We start from the raw sequence: 19491 nt of genomic DNA, 5'->3' as shown, positions 1-19491 counted from the left end.
TAAACAAGTTAATAGTATGTAACGTGTATAGTTTAAACTCTATGTAATAAAAAGTTTAATTTAAATAATATAGGTGATTGTGCAATATTAAAGTTAAATATATAACAAAAGTTAGTAGGTGCAATTATACATAAATAGGAAATTTATTAAACTACCTATTATTATAATTATCAATAAAAAAATCAAAATACAAGAGTTTTTTAATTTAGCTATTTACTAACAATAAGTATATATCAATAGACTGTCTCAGGTAGATCTATTTTTCGAAAAAAAATAAGTTTCTTTACAAAATTTCCGAAAATATATCGTCTATAAAATATTGCAATTTTTAGTTCGAAAATAAAATTAGATTTTCATAAATTTTTATAAAGATATATTATATTTTATATAAAATGTATAGTTATTACTTACTTGAAACAAATTCGCCGTACAATTTATCTCTGTGAGAGAATAAATCAAGGTTTCTATAGTGGTCGTAGAAACTTCGAAATTCTTAATTAAACAACTTACATAACTTTAAATTGTTAATTCAGAAATTTGCCATCGTATAATAATTACTTTTCCTCTATTTTTAAGTATAGATAATACAAAATTGTATAAATGAAATTTTACCAGACCCACCTGGACCATCGATATAAAAACATTTATCATTATTATTATTTGTTGTTGTTATTAAAATAGTATCAATAATTTCTTTTTGTTCTGTATTTAATTGTTCATATTGTCGCATACCTATCGATGTATCTTCTTCAATCTGTTCTTCATTATTTATCTCTTGTTCTTCTATTTCTTGTTCCATTTCAGGAAAATTAGAGATATTTGAAAATTCTATGCAAAATAAACGCGAATTTTCTCGAGTTTTTTCAAGTGAATTGCAAGTCGGCGGAGAGGAAGTAACGCGAAGGAAGTGAAGTCTACCATCTGTCATTGACTTGTGTCAGTTGTTGTGTGTTATATGCAACTGTTTAACCTTAACCTTTACTTGTTATTCATATGCTGTCATTGTTTAATAATAATTTGAGAACTGATGCGCCGGTTGTAAGCCGGCGCGTTCTCTACCCAACGTTTTTTATATTGCGAGATGATGTTCCAGCCGTGAGGCCGTTCCTCCGATTGCAGGATGCAACGAAGGATAGATAAACCCGTGTGGAATATCCACACGGAATAATTATTATGTTCCGCTCCTTGTAGTAAAGGATTTATTATTGCGGTGTCCAAGTGTACCGCTCGTCTGAGTACAAAAGGTTGTTGTCGATACACGCGCAGGTTTATGTATATTTTCGCCGAGAAGTAAGTACAGAGAAGTGTTGAGAAGTGAGTCGGAGAAGCGTTTGCTTCTCTATTTATATTTTGGGGCTATCCCCACGTATTTTTATCCGCGAATCGCGTAAGACCATATTTTCGACTAATACTTATATTTTACGATTGGCTATCTTCTGATCGTCGTTGTAAGTACGAAACAGTCATTATTTAATAATAGAAAAAGAGATTAAAAAAATAAAGTCATAATACAAATTTTAATTGACAAATTAAGAATAAGCGTGATAAATTATAATTTATCAAATGCGCGAAAATAAATGTTTTAATGCATAGAATAATTTTTCACAAGTTTTTGAATAAATTATTCTAACGAACTTCTATTATTGAAGCTTATGAAAATTATTCTATATGCATTAAAAACTCATATGTCTCAAGGATATATTGGGTAGATATACAAAGGAGAAGATTAAAGAAATAAAGTCATAGTACAAATTTTAATTGCAAATTCAAAATGAGCATAAATTATCAACTATAAAATGCACAATAATAAATGTTCTAACGTATAGAATAATTTTTACAAATTTCTTTCACCGAAACTTATGAAAACTTTTTCATCCATTAAAAATTCATATTTGCAAACTTTTCATTATTCTTTTATGCTAATTTTTAAGTATTGTAGTTAAATCTTTTATTAATTATAACTTCAAGAATTTTATATTCCGTTAAACATAGCATTAGACATGCACTGGTTGTATAACTGAATAAGGGTTAAGCAGTTGCACAAAGTGAATATTTTTCGCTTTTGATTTTATGATAAATAAACACGAGGAAAAATTGCAATGAAGACAGCACTAAGCATAATTCGAGCGATAAATATAGTTGCTAGAAAATCAAATCAATCTAAAGATTTTTAGTTTATTCCTAATCGAGAATGACAATAATTTGCAACAAAAATGTATAAGTATGTTATAAATTAAATAAATGTATACTAAAAACAGGAAAAAGAGGAAAATTATATTAAAAACATCCAACTTTTTAACAAACGATTTATTACTTATTGAATGATTTCTATGTACGTATTTTATTACAAATAATTAATTTTGTATAAGTAAATATCAAAATAAACATTTGAATTACAAAAGCCAAATTTTTTAATTTTCAAAATTGAATCTGTATAGTATATTTGTAAAAAATAACAATTTAATTAAAAGAGTTAAATAAATTTTTCTGAAGTTTTAACTTTCCTCATTTTTTGTGAAATAAAATTCCTAAATATCGACATTGTAGACTTTTCCATTATTAATACACCAACATAGTATACCACAATGTGTTTTGTAAAAATACGGAAAGGTTAAACAATGGCAACTGTTTAATTTGCAATCATATTGCCGTACTTGATGTAACGATATATATATATACCTTTCTTTTCCTTTCTTTACATTTCTTTCTATAATCATACACATGAATATACATATGTTCTTGCTCAAAACATAAAAAATAAAAAAAAATATATATATACATATGTGAAGATAATAAAAATCTAATAAAATCATAAACACATGCACATCATATGTATATGTCGTTAATGTTAATTTAGTAATATATTAATATATTAATATGTATGTTTAGTTAGCATTAATTTTTCAAAAAAAGTAATAATGGAGATAAGTTTGCAGAATCATATTTTGAACAAATTTATATACTAAAATAATTTTAGTCAAATAATAAATTATAAATAATAGACAGTTATTAAATTTCAAAATTCTATAATTTTAAATTTATTAATAATGTGTAAGCAGTATTTTCTATTTTAAATAGATCTATTTTATATATTCAAAATATTTATGTAATTTTATGTGCAATTATTTAAAATACTCTACTAAATTGTATTTATGTATATATTGTGATTGATATTCTGTGTATAACTGATATATTTTAACAAGAAAATCTTTGAAGTACAACTTGGTAAAAACATTGCAAAACTACAGTAATGTGACTTGATAACATACAATAATAATTAATGTGACCTGAGTTCATACAGTCGCAAGAATCTAAATAGGAATAATCAATTAAATGGATTTGCTTATATAAAGAGCTGTTCTATTGTGTCTAGTTACGTATTCTTATTTGTAGCGCAAACAATCTAGCACTAATATTAGGAATATCAAGAACTTTATTTAGTGTTGATAATAAACAAGCTTGTGGGTAAGTAAATTATTTTTTTTTCAAATTTTTAGTTATACACACCCAATCTTGATAATAAACAAAACAAAGTATATAAAATATAAAAAGGTATATATTATTTTTTAGATTAACATAATAAAAAATAATTAACATTATGGCGGAAGAAACATACGAAAACCCGTGCATTAATATTGATCCTGGTAATGAAATCGTTATATCTGGTATTGCTGGTAGATTTCCAAATTCAAACGACATGAATGAGTTAAAAGAAAATCTTTTCAACAAAGTTGATCTCGTTAGAGCAGATCATGACCGATGGAACATAGGTAATAATAATTTAAAGTTTTACTTTTACTTGTGATTGGTTAATTTATAAACTAGCTTTCTCTTCTTCAACAATTACAGTTACAATAGTTAAATGCTATAAAAATTATATTTTTGAATAAAATGTCACATTAAAAATATACCAGAAATTATATTACACAAATGTTATAGTTTTTAAGAAATTATTTAATTTGTTAGAACATCCGGAATTACCAAAACGCATGGGAACAATTAATAATGTGGAAAAATTCGATGCTGATTTCTTCAACCTATCTTTCGAGCAAGCAAACACACTCGATCCTATGTCAAGAATGTTACTGGAACATACTTATGAAGCAATTATCGATGCAGGAATCAATCCGAAACAATTACGAGGAAAAAATACTGCCGTGATTATAGGGACATCTTTTCTTGAATCACAAGAGAAATTTCTTTATCAGAATCTTCAGGTAAAAAAAATTATTGATTAATAAATACCGAGACAAACTTAGTTGAGATGAAAAATTATCTTCGTATATGTTAAAATTTGTTATTGCTTACTTATAATTAGGTGGACGGTTTAGGCATTGTTGGATGTAGCAAATCTACAGTGGCAAATATGCTTTCATATGTTTTGGATTTGAAAGGACCATCTTATTCTGTTGACACAGCATGCAGCTCTGGTCTGTATGTTTTGGCACTTGCTTATCACGATATCATGTCAGGCCGATGTGATGATGCCATAATTGGAACTTCACAGACGTGCTTTAATCCTACTTTAAATTTGGATTTTTCTCGTCTTGGTATTTATTATACTACAAATAATTAATATTTGATCAGATCATATATGTCCAGTGTTGTGCTCAGATGATTTTAAAATTATCTAGACAAAGATAAGATAAAAATATATAAATTTATCTTACAATAGATAATAAGATAAAGATGATTTGGAATTTAAATATATCTATAGACAATAGAGAAAATGATATAGCAATTTATCTAGATAACTTCCAAATAATATTATTTTTAAAATCGTTTATATAAACAATTGTTTAAAAAATTGTAAATTATTAGAGGGATATAAAAATATAGTCATAATTTTATAAGTAAATTTTCATTGCTTACTGCTTAGTTCTACTATTTAAGTATTTTTATGTGCTATGACTCTAAAGCAAATTATCTAAACATTATTCTAGATAATTTAGTAAAGATAACACTTTTTTTCATCTAAGATGCAGATACAGATAATATATATTTTTATTATCTATACAGAAAGATAAGATAACGTCAAAATTTCATCTAGATAGTTATCTATATAATTTTATTTCAATAACAGCAGACACTGTACACGTCTGTATGAGCGTGTATGTGTATGCGTGTATAAAGATATATACTGTATGATTTTAGGTGTTTTGTCATTCGATGGTTATTGTAGGCCTTTTGATACCGCCGCTAATGGTTATTCACGAAGCGAAACGGTGTCTATGTTATATCTTCAAAAAGCAAAAAATGCTAAAAGAATTTACGCCACATGTAAACATATTAAAATAAACAATGATGGTTACAAGAAAGAAGGAATTACGTTTCCATCGATGCAAGTCCAGAGCATTTTACTGGAGGAATTTTACAACGAGTGTGGAATTTCACCGTTGTGTATAGATTACATTGAGGCGCATGGTACAGCTACGAAAGCTGGCGATCCGGTAGAAGTAAATGCCATTTATAACATTTTGTGTAAAAACAGAAAGACTCCGTTGATGATAGGCTCGGTTAAATCCAATCTTGGTCACAGTGAACCGGCAAGCGGTTCTACTCAAATCGCTAAGGTAAAATAATTTTTTAGTACTTATTAAAGTAAACTCGAGTATAAAAGTATGCTTTTTGCATTTTAAAAAATTACAGCTATCTTATTCGAGTTTAGCTTATAACGTTTTCATAAGAACAGTAATTATGAATTTTGGCGCATATGACAAATGATTTTTATTTCTTATGTGACAAAAAATATTTCCCATTAATTCCTGTATTACGAGCAAGCATATAGTAATTTTGAAGTGTTTATTGTCTCACAATTGATTTATATTCGCAAAAATCAAAACTTACTTATTTTTTTAATTTTAATTTTCTTTACTAATTTTTGAATTAATTAAAGAATACAAATAATTTGTTGATACATAAATATAAATATATACTCATTTCTACATAATTAATTATATTGGATAATTAAGGTAATAATAGCATTCGAAACTGGTCTTGTTCCACCAAATATTAATTATACATCGCCACGAGATGATATAGATGCCTTTGTAAATGGAAGCATTAATGTGGTTACAAATAACCTGCCACTTAAAAATGGTTACATAGCCATTAATTCTTTTGGTTTCGGAGGATCAAATGCTCATACGTTACTAAAATGGAATACCAAACAGAAAATTAATAATGGAACAGTGACTGATAGTTTATCAAGACTTGTGACAGTGTCCGGACGCACTCAACAATCAGTTAATTCGTTTTTAAACGATGTCAGTATAATTTAAAAGGCAATATTATAGTCAGTAATTAAAAAATACATTGTTACACAAATTTTAAGAAAATTTTGTTTTGTAGATCGCTAATCATTCGACAGACGCAGAATACATCCGTTTAATACACGATATCCATTCCGACAATATAGAGGGTCATCCATGGAGAGGATATATTATATTAAATACTTTGCAACAAAATTCAGTAAGGAAAATTCAAAATAATCAGAATATTAAACGACCTGTTTGGTTCGTTTTTTCCGCCATAGGCACACAATGGCCAATAATTGGTATTTATATTCAATATTTTGTTTCATGTATGATAGCACATTTAAAAAATAATTAAGATTTTAATTATTATTTCTAATAATAATTTAAATATACTCATTATTTTTAAATTTAATTATCTCTATTTTTCAGGTCACAATTTATTAAAGTTTGACGCCTTTGCGAATGCTGTAAAAATGTGTGACGCTATTTTAAAATCATATGATATAAATATCATGAAAATTTTAACAAAACAAAACGGCTGTGAAAGTGCATTACATGCATTTGTTGGCATAGTCGCTATTCAGGTAAAATATCGTATATTATACAATATCAAAAATATATTTATTATATTTAAAATTATATAATATCGTAAATATATTTATAAATATATTTATAGTTAATAAATATTATAAATATTCATTATAACTTATAATAATAATGGTATATATTAAAAATATGAATAGCGTTTTTAAATATAGTATAGTATAATAAAATTATCTCTTATAGATTGGCTTAGTAGATCTCCTAACAGCCTTAGAAATTACTGCTGATTATATGATTAGTCATTTCGGTGGTGAACTTGGTTGTGCGTATGCGGATAAATGTTTAACTATTGAACAAACTATCCTATCGGCATATTTTATTGGTTTAGCTTGTATCAAAGGAAATATAATTCATAACTATATGGCACTTGTAAATCGTGATTACGAATGCCTTAAAGATATATGCCCTGCGGATATTGAAATAGTATGCTACAATAGTCAAAACAGCAACATTATAAGCGGGCCTAAAAAATCCATAAAAAATTTTGTGAAAGTATTACAGGTATTATTGTTTAACTTTTAAATTTACTTCTTAATCATTCATCTTTGACTTGCCTATTTTTGCTTTAAAAATATTTAACTATTTAACTATGCTACTTGTTTGTATTAATTAACTGTGTATTATTAGATTAATAACATTAACGTGAAAGAAATCTCCTGCCATGTACCATATCACAGTCATTATTTCGCATCCGTGGAAACTCAGATTTTGAGTAACTTGAACCAAGTAATAGCGCAGCCGAAAAAACGAAGTTCAAGATGGATCAGTACTTCCGTACCTTGCATCGAGTGGTCCAATGAAGCATCGAAATTATCTTCAGCATTATATCACACGCATAGTATATTAAATACCGTCCTCTTTGAACAAGCAACAAAATTAATTCCAAATAACGCCGTGATAATCGAAATTGCACCGGATGGCGTACTGCATCATATCTTGAAAGAATCTTTACATCCAAATGTGACAAACATTGTATTAACTCAGCGCACTGAACAAAATACCACCGATATAATTTTGCAAGGGATTGGAAAACTCTACAACTGTGGCTTACAGCCACAAATCGCTAATTTATATCCGCCAGTAGAATTTCCAGTTAGTCGAAGCACTCCTATGATCTCTCCGTCTATCAGGTAAAATGCAACCTTATATAGACGATTTCATTTATTTATATATAAATTAAAAACATTTAGAGATACAAGCATATACATAATATATATACTCCTCGAAATAATTATGAGATAAAAAAAATTGTCTAAAAAACAAAATTTAATAGCAAAATCGATTTGTACAATATGTTAAGAAATCTTGAAGAACAATTGTATAACGTGGTGATTTTTTAACACATCGATCATTTTAAACATATGAATATCTATAAAGAAATTACCACAGCAAGTCTGTGATTTTTTGTCAAGTTTGGGTTAACACGAGGCACAAAACTTTCAATTGAGAAAATTTCATTAGTCACTTTATGTAACTTTTTTTTTAAGTTTAAACAACAAGAAAAAATCTCGCAAATTTCTTTGTTATTTTCACCTATTTGTAAAAATAACGATAAAATTAATGAAGTCGCTAGTGAAGAGTAAAACCATACGTATTTATTGAAATTTCGATTTGACTGGCCAGTACAATTTAAAACATTACGTTTCGACCCTTAGGTACGGGTCCTTTTCAAGTGTAACTGTCAAGATGTTGATTCGACAGCAGTAAAATTACTCAAGAGTAATTTTACTGTTGTCGAATCAACATCTTGACAGTTACACTTGAAAAGGACCTAAGGGTCGAAACGTAATGTTTTAAATTAAATTGTACTAGTCAGTTAGGTCGAAATTTCAATAAAAATACGTATTTGTAAAAAGTTCACGAATTAAAAAAAATTCAATGTCTATATCATACTATAAAGCAAAGATTCAGCTTTAAGAATCCATTCTTAAAATTGCTGTACAATGATTTTTAACAGAGTTATGAACGATTAAAGTGAAAATGACATTTTTTCTTCAATTTGCGATAACTTGATAAGGAAAGATCGAAATTTAAATTTAAAAAAACGATTTTGCAGGGAAAACTTCAGGCTTTAACGTAAAAATGTCAAACATTTTTTTCAAATCTTTATATGTATACGACATGACTACAAAGTGAGAAAAAATTTTCCATTTTGTTATGATTGTTGTTTTTTGTATGTAAATAATATCACAATTGAAGAAACTGAAAAAAGCTATGATCTTTCCAAAATAGATATTTCAAGCTTTACAACCCTTTTTAAAAATTTAAATTATCATTTATTAAAACAAAGTTACAGCTTTTTCAAAGCTTAATTTTTGAACAATTTTTTCTTGAACAATTTTTTCCGACACCTTAATTATTTCGAGAAGTGTATATAACAACAAACAAGATTTTAAGAACCGTGTTATACAGATGGGACCATTCTGAAGACTGGTTTGTGCCAATTTATCAATCACAGAAGTATATAAAATCTGGCGAAAGACATGTCGAAGTCAAACTTAGCGATCATTGCTATGATTATATGACTGGTCATGTAATCGACGGTAGAATTTTGCTACCAGCGATGGGATACCTCGCTCTCGTTTGGGAAACAATAAGCATGATGAAAGAAAACATATACACAACTATACCAGTAGTGTTTCGAGATATAAGTTTTATTCGTGCTACTCATTTGTCGAGCGTTGTAAAGTTGACAATATCAATACAAGAAGGTATTTAAAAATAATTTGTGGCCAGAATAATTTTAAAATTATTTTATAATTATCTCGTAACTATGTGCAATATTAAATATAAAAAATTACAGTCAGTGGAAAATTCGAAATTATCGAAGGAGATAGCGTTGTGGTCACAGGTACTGTGCATACTGTAACAAGTCCAGACCAAGAAATGATTCCGACTAATCTGTTGCCGAAGATTGCTGACGAAAAAGAATACATGACCGTTCGGGACATCTACAAAGAGCTGAAATTACGCGGCTACCAATATAGTGGTTTGTTCCGCGGATTAAAAAGCGCATCTATTTCAGGCAACAACGGACATATTGCTTGGAAAAATAATTGGGTAACATTTATGGATACAATGTTACAGCTACATATTCTTGGATACGATACTAAGGATTTATATGTTCCTACGAGTATTCAAAAACTGGTGATCGATCCTGCACTTCACACGTCAAAGCTGCGAGACGTGGTAATAAAGGACGATACACGTATGTATCTAGTCGATTAAAAATTTAATAATTAAACATTTTTAATTATATGAAATTAAATATAAATATTTAAAACATTGATATTATACTTATTCCATTATTTTTAATATTATGTAAAAGAATCATTGTAGCAAAGTTCCTACTTTAATTGTCTGATTATAGAATTACCAGTAAGGGTATACAGAGACGTAGATGCGATTATATCTGGAGGAATAGAGATTCGAGGTGCTAAAGCTACCACGATTTCTCGCCGTAAAATAATCCAGAATCCCGTTATCGAGGAATATGTATTTGTAGCTCACCATGATCGTGCGATAATTTCTTTGAGCGAAGCAATACAGATTTCAACGCAACTCGCGTTAGAAGATCATCAAATCGTTAAAGTAAAAGCTGCTGAATTAATAGATGAAATCGATGATGTAGCATTCGAAGATTTATCATCTTTGTCATTGATTGAAACTCTTAATGATATACCGCTAATACAAACGAATATTACTTTATTAACATCATCGAATCGTTTTGATCCAGCAAAATTGCCGCACAATGTTGTAGTCGGAAGTTTAAACAAATCATCTGTAGAAGATAAAGTTTTAATTGCTGTTGGATTTAATCTATTGGCAAAACCACAAAACTCATTAGAACAACTTTTATCGTACGTGAAAGAAGGTGGCTATCTTTTGTCGCGTGAAAAGTGCAATCCAATTGATTATGATAAATTGCGAAAATATGAATTAAATGTTATTCTTGAAAAGCGTACAGAGAGAGAAGTAATCGTGCTGCTAAAGAAAAAAGTTCCGATAAAGCAAATGACTGTTGTCCATATAAATAATGACAATTTTCATTGGCTCAATAAGCTAAAGTTGCTTATGAACGATGAGTTGCAATTTGATAAAAACAGTAGAATCATAATTGTTGGAGAAGGAGAGTGCGGTTTGTTAGGTTTCGTCAATTGTTTGAGGAAAGAATCAGGCGGCGAGCTTGTCAGAGGTATACTTATTCAAGATCCAGAAGCTCCTAAATTCTCTTTACAAAATCCTTTTTATATGCAACAATTGCAGAAAGACCTTTCTATAAATGTTTTACGTTCTAATAAGACCTGGGGATCTTACAGACATTTAAAACTGGCATGTACCGAAGTAAAACCTGTTCGAGCCGCCTACGTTTGTCAAATGGTATATAAACATTTTTGTATTTATATATCAATAAAGTATCAATTTGTATTTTTTATTCTATGATATGCAACTTAGCTATTTAAAATTTCATTTTAATCATATATATATTTTATATATAAAATGCTTTCTTATATATCTGTAGGTTCGTGGTGATCTAAATACATTTTGTTGGACTGAAAGCGATATACCTATCGATACTTGTAATGAAGATTTAGTACGTGTAGTATATTCATCTATCAATTTTAAAGATGTAATGTTAGCAACTGGTAAATTAAATTCGCACACAACAGCAATATTTCAAGGACGATTTCAACATATGTCGCTCGGAATGGAATATGTTGGGTTAGATACCAATGGACAACGCGTAATGGGACTTCGTGATAATAAGTCAATATTAGAATTGTCCACCCTTGTAAAAATTTATCACTAGTAACTCCAATTAATCACTTATTTTCAGTACCTAAAATATCGATATACAGTAATTTAAGTACTCGAAATAAGAGATTAGGTACTCAAAATAAGTGATGAATTGGCGTTACCAGTGATAAATTTCTATAAGAGCAAACAATTAATATATTACATATAAAATATAATCGATTAACACTGCTCTTTCTAGATGTATAGCAAACGTCGTTGTCAAAGACAAAGATTTATGTTGGAACATACCTGATACATGGACGTTAGAAGAGGCAGCTACAGTTCCTTGCGTTTATAGTACTTGTTACTTTGCCTTATACATTCGTGGGAAGATGAAGAAGGGCGATAAAGTACTAATACATTCCGGAACTGGAGGCATTGGACAAGCAGCTATTCACCTTGCTCTACGAGAGGGATGCGAGGTGTTCACTACCGTAGGGACAATTGAAAAGAGAGAATTTATTAAGAAAACATTTCCGACTATTAAAGATGAGCACATTGGAAATTCTCGTGATACTAGTTTCGAACAAATGATAATGTCGCAAACAAACAATCGCGGCGTGGATATCGTGTTAAATTCATTGGCGGAAGAAAAGCTAATCGCGTCTATTCGTTGTTTAGCACGAAGCGGTCGTTTTCTGGAGATTGGCAAGTTTGATCTTATTTCTAACAATCCTTTTGATATGAATCTTCTTCGAAAAGGCATTAGCTTTTACGCAATTCTATTAGAAAATATGTTTGTCGGTTCTCACAAGAATAAATCCTTATTGTCCAAAATGATGGCTAACGGTCTGAGAAGTGGTGCCATCAAACCACTTCAGGTGAACGTTTTTCCAAAGACAGAAATCGAAGCAGCGTTTAGATACATGGCGAGTGGGAAACATATTGGAAAGGTATATTAGTGTAACTGGAAAGGGCTGATAGTATAACCTAGTTCACAGTTTTTATAAATAGTAATATATATATATACCATTCTTAAAAATTTCAATGTCTAATATATATATATTTTTTAGATAATTTTAAAGATTCAAGAGGAAAATTTACCTTTTAAAGCATTTTTTCTCGCACATCGCCGTTTTTATTGTCTTAACAATAAAAGCTACATTATAATAGGAGGCCTTGGTGGATTTGGTTTGGAGTTAACCGACTGGCTAATAATGCGAGGTGCAAAGAACGTCGTATTAGTTTCGCGAACTGGAATCAAAAATGGTTATCAGCGCATCAAAGTTAATTTGTGGAAATCCTACGGTGTAAATATTCTTATCATCAAACATATAAATGTCGTCAGTCGTGAAGATATCAAATATCTCTTGCAAATGGCGGAAAAAGAAGCACCGGTAGATGCAATATTCAACCTGGCTGTGGTCCTGAAGGATAATGTTCTGAAGAATCAAACTGCGGATACTTTTGTGGAGTCTTTTAAATCGAAGGCTTGGGCGACGCAAATGTTAGACGAACAGTCCAGGAAAATTTGTCCTAATTTACAGCATTTTGTAATGTTTTCTTCCGTTTCTTGCGGCAGAGGAAACCCTGGACAAACTAATTACGGCATGGCTAATTCTGTCATGGAGAGGGTGTGTGAGAAGAGGGTGAAGGATGGATTACCCGGACTGGCGATTCAGTGGGGAGCTGTAGGTGATGTGGGGCTTGTTGCTGATATGCAAGAAGAAGATAAAGAACTCGTTATCGGTGGCACTTTACAGCAAAAGATATCCAGCTGTTTTGAGGAGCTCGACAAATTTTTACTTCAAAGCCGACCAGTTGTTAGCAGCATAGTCGTTGCCGAGAAAAAAGCAGGATCTTTCGGACTTGACAATATGGTGGAAACTGTCGCTAATATTTTGAGTAAGTATTCGCATTGTTAAATTATTTCATAAAATATATAATTAATCTTTTACTGTAACTTTTCTTTATATTAATAGATGTAAAAGACTTGAAGAAGATTAGCCAAAATACATCTCTATCCGAGCTTGGAATGGATTCTATGATGAGTGTGGAAATCAAGCAAACTTTAGAACGAGAGTTCGATATCTTTTTGTCTATACAAGAAATACAAAATCTTACTTTTGCAAAACTCGTCAAAATGTCGAGCACTAATACGCATGCTAAACAATCAATCGACACAAAGGAATCGAATCTTCTGAAATTATTCAGTCTCCTAAAGGACGAAAATTTTACAACAGAGATCTGTTTAGATTTCCCGGCTAAAGAAGAGAAAAATACAGTTCAAATATTTTTTATACCGGGCATCGATGGTTGTACAAGTGCATTTAATTATTTCGCATCAAAGATTAAATTCTCAATGACATTCTTGCAGTGTACCACAAACAATATTGACGCTGTAAACACAATATCGGAAACGACCGATTGTCTTATAAAGGTATTGTTATTGTATTATTAATTTTATACACTAAAAATATGTGTTTTATAAATTGTAGCATGTATAATTTTTTTAATATAAATTAGATATAAAGTTCATCGTGAATAATTTTTATAGCACGTAGCATCAAGATTAAAAAATGGAAAATATTTTGTATTGGTGGGATATTCTTTTGGATCTATTATCGCAATTGAATTAGCAAAAAGATTGGAAGTTATGAATTTTAAAGGACGACTTGTTCTCATCGATGGTGCTCCTGAACAAGTGCGAATATTAAATAAACTTTGTTTTCCAAGTTCTACCGATGCAGAACTTCAAATTGATACTTTGATCTTTATTATGAAAATTTATAATGTAAAAACCAATGAAAAGGTATATATATTTTATATACAATATAACTTCGTATATAATACTAATTTTAAAATTTTTGTTGTTTATTCTGTAAATTAATCTACAATTAATCGTGTCTCGATAAAAGTAGCTCTCGCAGTCTCATTTATTTGAGAGATGCGCGCGCATTTCTGGTTCCTCACATTATTTTCGCTTTGTATAAATTCTTCAAGTAAATAGTTATTTAAAAACAATAGTATTGTGATAGAAATTTTTACGTTAAAAAATTTTTTTTAAACACAATATATATAAATTCTACAGGTTTTAATGAGTTTAAAGGAATGTAAAACTTGGGAGGAGCGATTTGATATGTTTGCCAAACACTTTTTAGCAATAAATACATTACTTTCACCTATAAATTTAAAAACATTGTGCATTACGGTGTACAAACATTCCGTCGCAATTCGACGATATTATAATCCTTTTACTTTATCCCCAATACAATCACCGGTAATATTATTGAAACCAACATCTTCGTATGCATTTGAGATCGAAGACGATTATGGTTTGCACAAGGTATTGTAAGAAAAAATTTTATTTAGGTTAACTATATTTAATAAATTAAGTTCAACAAAATTTATTTTTAACGAAATATATATATTTTAGATAACTCAAAACAAAGTAGAAATACACTCCATCACAGGTAATCACGTGACGATTTTGAGAAATGAAAAAGTGGCAGCAGCGATTAATGGAGAAACGCTATAATATTATTATGTGCAATAATATTCTTTATAAATGCAAGGTGATCGATGAGCAAAAAAGATGTGTAATTCATAAGTAGCAATACATTTTTTTCTTAAAATGAGCTATGTATTTTCATTACATTAATTGATTTTTTTCATTATTTTATACCTAAAAGTATGAAGGCATGACCATTGAAAGCGAATAATTTACAAGATATTTTTTATTTTAATTTAACGTGGTTTTATATAAACTGTGAAATATTTCATAAAATATTCACATTTTCGATGATTGTTTCTTAATATTTTTATAAACAAAATAATAGGAAAAATCATTCAGTGTAAATGAGAAAATATTTATTGTTTTTAAGAAAAACTGTATTAGGATACTAGTTTTGTAAATTACATGCATACTTTTTTATTAAATATATATACTATATTTCTCATAAATATAACACCCAATTATATTATAAATAATAAAGTTTATATCGAAAAAATACTGTAATGTATTTTATTAATTATTTTTATATAATGTCATTATTATTTTGAAGAAATATAATTTTAGAACAGTACACTTCGTTTATTTTAACCTGTCCTTTTCTTTTTACTATAACTTTTAATCAACTGCACAATTTAAGATTTTTAAAAATTAATAGTTTAGAATTTTAGAAACTTGAATATCCATGGTAAAAAAGAAAAATACTTTTCCACAAAAGTTATTTAGAAAATAATAAAATTTCCTAATTTAAGTAAAATTATTGATTTTTCTTATTTGATCACTTAATTATTTTTTTCTAAAACGAAATAGAATTTAATTCGAGCGAGATTGCAAAAAGCTATAGCTGTACTTTTAAGCAAAGCAATACACATTTTTAATTACTTCCAAAAAATATAATTATTTTGAATGATGAATGTGCTTTTACGTGGCAAATCTGAAGTAGAATGATTTCATTTTTTAGCAATCAGAGATGTCGAGTTTGATCAAAAATTGATTATATTTTTAGTTTGTAAAGATAAACTTTGAAGCAGAATTAAAAATTTTTATAATTTATGATTGCCCAATAATACAACGTTAGATTATTCATATGTTTTTCTTCATACTTTTCATTATAAGATGGAAAATATTTTCTTATATTTTCGAATACAATTTTTCATTTTTCAAATTTTAATCAGAAGTTATTTCATAATTAATTTTTCCATAATTTTAGAATCGAGGATAATCCATCATGTTATATGAGAATATTTTTTCAATATTTTTTATTATTGAACGGAGGACCATTTTAATATTTCCCTATATTTTTAAACACGCTCTTTCATTTTTTGAGAGTTTTAATTATTTGGGCTGCAATTATTTTTTTCATAATTTTATGTATAAATGTAATGCGTAGATTTCGGATTATATACAAATTGCATATTTGTTACTTTTTGCACATTTAACGACATTAATAATGTGAACAAATTATAATAGTTTCATATTAATATTTATAAATTGAAAATAATTATAATTTATTCACATTATTAATATTCTTGTAGAATATGCAAAAATAATAAATATGCAATTTACATATAATCCGAAGTTTAGTAATATGTAATAATGTCATGTTGCATCATGTTCAATATTTTTTATTATTAAACGGAAGACCATTCTATTAATATTTTTTATATTTTTAATCGCGCATTATTTCATTGTTTAAAGATTTTTCAACATTATAGCGGCGTCCTAGTTAAAGATATACATATTGCATATTTATTGCTTTATATACATAATGACATGTATGACGTAAGTAGAAAATATGACGTAAGTAGAAAATGCATTGAATATAAAATGCAGTTAAATGTATAATACTTCCTACAAAAGCAAAAGTCGCTTTATTATGCCATTATAACAGCAAATTCCTACTTTATTATGCATTTGCTGAACTTTAACACAATGTAAAATATTAAGTTGATTTTCATTTGAATATGTCATTATACTGATTAATTGTATGCAAGAACAATATCCGGCATTATGTAAATGTATAAAGAAAAGAATTAATTTTGCTGTTGTATCAAAAACGTCATTGCTTTGTATATATTTGATGTGACAGCAATTAAATTTTGCTGTATTATAACTAAGGAAGTATTATAACTAATTTTTTAATTTATTTAATGTTAGAGCAACGTCTATTTAATTGATAAAATAAAAAAATTTTGCTGAGTTAATTTGTTCATATAAACATATTAATTTGTTATTAAAGCAAAATAATCTATTTCTAACAAATATATATTTCGCTACTATACAGTAAAATCATTATTGCTGATGATCATTGCCAAATAAAGATAATTTTTGTCATTATAGTAAAACAATTTGCAGGATTAGCACATATATTTTCAGCAAAATAAAATTAGTATATAAAAAATTAATAAGCTAATATAAATCATTTCAATTTTGTTCTATCTTATTATTGATTTGTTTAAACCATTTATTGTTTAAATAATTTAAAAGAAACTTGCTTTACAAATTTAGTGACACGTTTGAAATCATTTATCTGAATAACGTATGAGTATTACACTATATTTTTTCAACCTTTTTGCTAATTTGTCTCAATATTTAGTTATTTAAACAAATAACTTTACTTTATATTTATATTTAGCAATCCAAAAAGCTTCTGTATTTTGCATTAAATTTTGTTTTTTTTGTGCATTTTCGTTATATATTATATATAGTATTTAAATGTAGAGATTTGGAATTTAGCAATCCAAAAAGCTTCTGTATTTTGCATTAAATTTTGTTTTTTTGTGCATTTTCGTTATATATTATATATAGTATTTAAATGTAGAGATTTGGATGTTGATGGTATATGAACTACCCGTAAAACTGCTTAAGGGCACAAATAAAAAAATACGTGTCAAATATTTTTGATAGTACTACATTTTTGCCAAGTTTGAAAAAGATTCGAGTGTATCACTTGGATAGGTTTACTTGTTAGTAACGTCCTAAATCACGATGAATAAGATATATTTAAAATATATTTAAAAAATCTAACTGTTTACGAACGATTTGGTACTTATTGAATTATTTCTATCTATTTTTACTAGAAATAATTATTTTGTTATAAATAAATAGTAAATTAAAAATTTTTAATTACAAGTTAACTTTGAAAATTTTTAAAACGGCATTTGTAAAGTATATATGTAAAAAATAACAATTTAATCAAAACAACGATAAAAATTAATGAAGTCGCCAGTGATGAGTAAATACTTATTTTACATACAAATTTAAATTGTACCATACAAATTTAAATTGTACTGGCCAGTTAGGTCAAAATTTCAATAAATTTGTATGGTTTTAATCAAAACAGTTAAATATATTTAACTGCAATTTTAACTTTCTTCATATCCTGTAAAATAGACTTTCTAAATATCGATATTGTAGACTTTTTCAATACTATTATTCGAATATAGTGAAAATTATCAATAAAAATTATCAAGAGTAAATTTTATAATTTTATTGATAATAAATAAAACAAAGTATTTAAAAGTATATTACATCTATACAATTTTTCTCGATTATTTTGGGTATTTAGCACTTTTTTCATTACTTTATATCAATAAAATAAACTAGTATACAAATTAAGAGTTTAACAAGGCTCTGTAATATAAATATAAATTTAAAATTTCGTTGGGATAACGCATTGTCATCCGCGATTTGGCTCTTATTGCCTGTTTGACACTTTAAATTTATACTGGTATATACAAATATTTTATTTATATTAGAGAGTTTTTGCAATATCATCTTTTAAACACGCTGTTTTAAACACGTGAACGCTGAAGTCACGTTGTTTCAATCGAATCTTTACAGTAGTCTACGTTAATTATGAACCTTATTTATTCAAAAATAACGTCATACGTTATCTGGATAGCGTTACGGTGAAACATGCGCTGCGTTTGTTTTTTCGATTAAAATAACATGACTTTAATGTTCACCATATCTGAAAGACAGTATTACAAACACTCTCTATTTATTAAAAACTAAAAACTTTTCTCTTTTCAAAAAATTTTTTTGTTTTCGCAATAACTGCATGCATTAAAAAATGACAGCTGATTAGTTTCAGCAATTTTTTATGGGACTCTGTATTTTTACTCTGTATATATATATTGTGAATAATAGTTTGTGTATAATTGAAATATTTCAACAAAAAATCTTTGAGGGAAAAATTTGAAAAAAGATTGTAACAATATGACTTAATATTAGTGATATGACTCAATATTAGAAAGTTCCGGGATAAACTTCATACCTGGGTTCATACATATTCGCACGATTGAAAATAGGAATAATTAATTAAATGATTTTGTCTATATAAAGAGTCTCTATCTATGATTTCCATTCACTTCTTATAGG

The 19491-nt window shown here is 28.0% G+C and overlaps 1 protein-coding gene across 1 annotated transcript; it reads left to right on the top strand.

Annotated features, from left to right (window-relative positions):
• The first annotated feature begins 3388 nt into the window (after window positions 1–3388).
• On the top strand, window positions 3389–15235 carry LOC114938893 (fatty acid synthase-like). The gene is made up of 20 exons (XM_085480497.1): window positions 3389–3465; window positions 3571–3770; window positions 3967–4217; window positions 4319–4550; window positions 5155–5573; window positions 5973–6266; window positions 6352–6556; window positions 6687–6841; window positions 7044–7361; window positions 7488–7990; window positions 9273–9571; window positions 9664–10068; window positions 10231–11240; window positions 11383–11627; window positions 11857–12550; window positions 12671–13502; window positions 13580–14037; window positions 14155–14409; window positions 14689–14943; window positions 15034–15235. The coding sequence occupies exons 2-20, from the start codon at window positions 3599–3601 to the stop codon at window positions 15133–15135; spliced, it is 7104 nt and encodes a 2367-aa protein (XP_085336623.1). The 5' UTR covers window positions 3389–3465; window positions 3571–3598; the 3' UTR covers window positions 15136–15235.
• The last annotated feature ends 4256 nt before the right edge of the window (window positions 15236–19491 follow it).

This window comes from Nylanderia fulva, unplaced genomic scaffold, assembly GCF_048542155.1.
Source record: "Nylanderia fulva isolate GAGA-0341 unplaced genomic scaffold, ASM4854215v1 Scaffold15, whole genome shotgun sequence".
NCBI lineage: Eukaryota > Metazoa > Arthropoda > Insecta > Hymenoptera > Formicidae > Nylanderia > Nylanderia fulva.
Note: the sequence above shows the minus strand (reverse complement) of the source record. Positions and strands in the feature narration are given on the sequence as shown.

Coding starts and splice junctions, on each gene's coding strand:
- LOC114938893 (XM_085480497.1), top strand. CDS start 3,599: ATGGCGGAAGAAACATACGAAAACCCGTGCATTAATATTGATCCTGGT. Junction 12,551..12,670: donor GTGGGAAACATATTGGAAAG/GTATATTAGTGT, acceptor TATATTTTTTAG/ATAATTTTAAAGATTCAAGA. Junction 14,410..14,688: donor ATGTAAAAACCAATGAAAAG/GTATATATATTT, acceptor TAAATTCTACAG/GTTTTAATGAGTTTAAAGGA.